We start from the raw sequence: 4,096 nt of genomic DNA on the forward strand, positions 1-4,096 counted from the left end.
AGGCTGCATGCACTCTTTTCAGAGGCGTAATACTGAGGGAGATCTAGAAAATTGAAATGAACGTTGTCATCGTCTTTGAGAAGATAATGCTAACATTGCTCTGTCCATTTCTAAAGATATAATGGAAAGCTTAAGAGACATTGAGGTAAAAGAGTAAGAGAAATAGAAGTTGATGAAGGGATTAGCTGACGAAACTGAGAGATTTTAGGTCTAAAGCTCTTTCTGGTCGAACAAACCACGAAAGAGAAACTGAAGCTCTAGGGAGGAATTTCTAGAGAGAGAAACTTGGTCAACTTAGATATGGAAATACTGTTTTTAGCAACATTTTATTTAATTTTAGATAAGTTCTACCATTTCTAATCCACCTCTATTTTCATCTTTATATTTTCTTCTAAAATAGAAAAAAAAACTCTATTATAGAAGTAAAATTGCTCCAATGTATGTCTCTATAATAAAAAATTTATATTTATCGAGGAAAATATAGAAATTTGATATTTTGACCTCTAAATATAGATGCAAAAAGTAACATTCTTCTATATTTTGCTCTAAAGTAGAGAAACTCTATTATAGAGACATACACTGAAGCAATTTCATCTCTATTTTAGAGGAAAATTAGAGGTATACATCGGAGATGATCTAATAACTTCATATATTGGGTATTATCCAATCGGGTTCAAGTAAACATTAGTTACCCGTTTAAATACTTCTATATACATAGTTCAACTTATGATTTTCTGAATCTGGACCGGTTTAGATTTCGGGTCGAGATATTATGATTAGTCCTAATTGTAACATCGATAAAAAAAACGGCAAATGAGCTTTTCCCAACTTTCTCTTCTCTTCTAACTCGCAAAGCAAGAAATAAGAAATCGATAAAGTTTTTGACCCTTCTCCGGCAGAAGTTTTCAATGACATTATTATACAACAACCAAAAAAGTAAACCAAAAATAATACCGTAGGAAATACAGTAGAGATCGAAAACCGAGATCGGTTATTCAAAGTTGCGGCCAAGACGCAGATCGCTTGATAACTGGTTTCATGAGTTTGTCTTCTTCGAGAGATATCATACCGATGTGTGAAGGATCTTCTAGCAACATTTTAGCCACTAAGTAACCAGCTATTGACCAGGTCTGATACTTCCTAGCCTGCTTTCCCACGTACCTCCCGAGCTTGCCGTCGTAATACTCTGGCCAACAGTCTCTGTGAAGACGCGATTCTATGAGGTCAACCGCACGTCTTGCGATCTGCGGTCTTCCTGTTTTGATGCACGCTGCTGTTAGCTGCCACAGCAAAACTGCACGTTGCAACAGACAAAATAAAAAGTCGGAATTAAATCGATTGTTTGATATGCATTGTCAGTAACATTAAATTATTCAGACCATCCAGCTTTTCAACTTTTAATGCAATCAGTTTAAAGGGAACGAAAACAGACCTGGCCAAGAACCTCCGTTGTGGTAGCTCCACCGAGTGTTCTTGGGGTCACAGCCAGTGATGATGCGCCACTCGTGGCCCTCGAGGCAAGGATAACAAATCTTGAGCGGCATCTCGCCTACAAGCTCAGCCCACCTGTGCTCAAGAAGGTCCATAATGGCCATGGACTGATCTGGAGTTGCCAAAGACGAGAGTATGGAGACGCAGTTGCCGAGTGCAAACCACCGGAAGTCCATATGGGCAGGTCCTACATTGCCCACAAAGTAGCCTCCCCGGAGAGGCATGAAGTCAAAAACCCAATCTGGTATGGAGTCCGGCATTACATTGAACTTGTTCACCGCGGTGTGTGAGTATTCCTCAGTCTTGTACCTTCAAATAAAAGATGTAAGTATTTTTTTTTTGTTTTCTAGTTTATATATTATCTAAAGAAAAACAGTAAATACCTGTAAATGTCATTGAGCTGCTGGTAATCAAGCCAGAAGTAATTGCGCATATGGAAGCTTAAAGCGTGAAGTCGCTTAGTGATCTGCTCAATGCACTCTCTGCCATCTCCGTCAGGCTTTAGCATCGACAAGGCACATCTCAGAGCCATGTAGAACAACGCTTGGATCTCAATTGGATACCCATAAACACCCTTCAATTTACAAAAAAAAAAACAAAACATTAGTATATCTATATATAATAATGTGTACAAGCTTAATCAAGGATGTCCATTAATTACCATTCTTCGATCAATCATGGAACATCCATCCGCACAAAGAAGCGTAGGGAACGTGTCGAACCCTTCAGCTAAGCACAAAGAGAGGATCAGTTTAATTCCCTTTTGACACTCGGATGTCTCCGAGAGAGTCAAATCTCCTGTAGACTTGGTGTAAGCACGGAGAAGAATAATCCACCAGAACCCTGAGTCAACAGGGGCCACTCTTCCGATGGCGGTTTCACCAAAATCTGCAACGAGGTGGTCCATTTCTCGGACAGGATCGTGACGCACCTTGAAGCTTGCAGGCATCACACCTTTCCCTAACTTGAACCGGTCCACACGCTTCTCAGAGTCTTGAAGCTGAAGTGTCTTGAGCAAGAAGTGTTTCACTATGTCCGATTCTCCGTTCATCAGAAACGCCAGTGCACTCGGCACAAAATCACGCACAAACACCTAGCAGAAACAGAACATATAACATTCAACAATACATAAGTTGGAACCTGATATAGAGCTATGAGCCAGACAAACAAAGCGTGATTGTTACCTGGTCGTAGTTTAAGACCTCGTCGGTCGTATTGTCGACAGCTGCGAGAGTACCAACAGGATGACCACGGAAGAATACCATTGACCTCCTTAGGGCCTCCCAGGCCTCAGCCATCATCGGATGAGGCTCAAAGCAGTTTCTAGCAGAAGAGAGAGGGGTGTCGAGCACCGACCTGCCTCTTGGAGAATCGTGCAAACCGTCGTGTCTACCGTAACCAGCCGATAGTTCACTCATTGACCTCTCATCAAAAGATCTCTTCCGTTCGATCTTCAACCTCGGTTTGTCCAACGCTCGAGTCAGATCAAGATCGTCCATCTCCGATAGAGAGCAGTGTGAACCAACAGCTCTTAGTCCAAGTGGCTCCATCTCGGTTTAAATCGATTCAATGAGTCTTTAATATATATTGACCAAGATCTAAATCATGATTCAAGACCAAAAAGTAATAACGAGATTAGTATAAAGATACTGTAAATATATCATTATTTGACTCGAATCTTATGTAAACGCTGTTTTAACGGAAAAAAAAAACAAGACATCTAGTGTCGTTGAGACACGCGAAATTAACTTGTCCAGTATACATTCTCAAATCTCAATCCGTAAACAAACAAAATCTTTTCAATAAGTATCAAACAAAAATAAAACAAATATAGTCAAATGAAACAAATATTCTCAAATCTCCAACTTAAGACTTTTTTCTTATGAGAGAAGCTGTTCTTCTTGCTGCTCTATCCAAATCGTAAAATGAAAAAAAAAATATAGATCAAGATCCAATAACAGACACATTTTCAAGATCAGTCGTCCTTGCTCTAGAAAGTATTAAACATCAAGATCTAAATCTACATAACGGAATCGAAATGAAAAAAAAAAAACAAAGAACACAAGCAGATTAAAAGAAAAACAAAGTGAGTTTGTTTGTGAGGGACAAAGGAATCGGACCTCCGGCGGGGAATAATAAACTGAAAAAGTCGTCAGAGGGGCGAGTAAGTTTGATTATTCTCCACGAAGCCTCACCGTGAAATTGGAGAAGATGGGAGATTTATAGGAGACTTGGAAAAAGGCAAGAAGGGAAAAAAGAGGATGTTGAGTGCAGAAGCTGCTTATATATTGACCGAAACGGAACGAAACGTCACTTTAAACGGGTCTGGAAAAAGGGCGAATTTTGTTACCGGTTAGATCGGCTCTGTCTGATTTGGCCTTTGTACTTTTCTCTTGGGAAACTTGGTTTATCGGTTTCCCGTGTCACTTTTTCTTTACCGATACACACCAAACAAAGTTAGGTGGACAGTACGTTTACTAGGCATTAACATATTATTAGGTTAGGGAAATTGACAACCTAAAAAAATTAAATATAATTTTATTTCACCAACTTGTATAGATTAATGGGGGTGTCACTCACAAGTTCCAATGACTAAACTTTTTTT

At 39.6% G+C, this 4,096-nt stretch overlaps 1 protein-coding gene across 1 annotated transcript; it reads right to left on the reverse strand.

Annotated features, from left to right (window-relative positions):
- Positions 1–819: 819 nt before the first annotated feature.
- LOC106418746 (alkaline/neutral invertase CINV1) lies at positions 820–3,875 on the reverse strand. Its single transcript, XM_048738506.1, has 6 exons — positions 3,612–3,875; positions 2,676–3,089; positions 2,153–2,584; positions 1,875–2,065; positions 1,433–1,800; positions 820–1,294 (listed from the first exon to the last, which is right to left on the reverse strand). The coding sequence occupies exons 2-6, from the start codon at positions 3,039–3,041 to the stop codon at positions 996–998; spliced, it is 1,656 nt and encodes a 551-aa protein (XP_048594463.1). The 5' UTR covers positions 3,042–3,089; positions 3,612–3,875; the 3' UTR covers positions 820–995.
- Between the last annotated feature and the right edge of the window lie 221 nt (positions 3,876–4,096).

Source organism: Brassica napus, chromosome A8, assembly GCF_020379485.1.
Source record: "Brassica napus cultivar Da-Ae chromosome A8, Da-Ae, whole genome shotgun sequence".
In the NCBI taxonomy this organism is placed as follows: Eukaryota; Viridiplantae; Streptophyta; class Magnoliopsida; order Brassicales; family Brassicaceae; genus Brassica; species Brassica napus.

Bases quoted from the DNA above. Each gene is read 5' to 3' on its own strand.
- LOC106418746 (XM_048738506.1), bottom strand. From the start codon at position 3,041: ATGGAGCCACTTGGACTAAGAGCTGTTGGTTCACACTGCTCTCTATCG. The intron at 2,585-2,675 runs GTAACAATCACG...TGTTTCTGCTAG, and splicing joins AGGTCTTAAACTACGACCAG to GTGTTTGTGCGTGATTTTGT. The intron at 1,801-1,874 runs GTATTTACTGTT...TTTTATTTGAAG, and splicing joins CAGCTCAATGACATTTACAG to GTACAAGACTGAGGAATACT.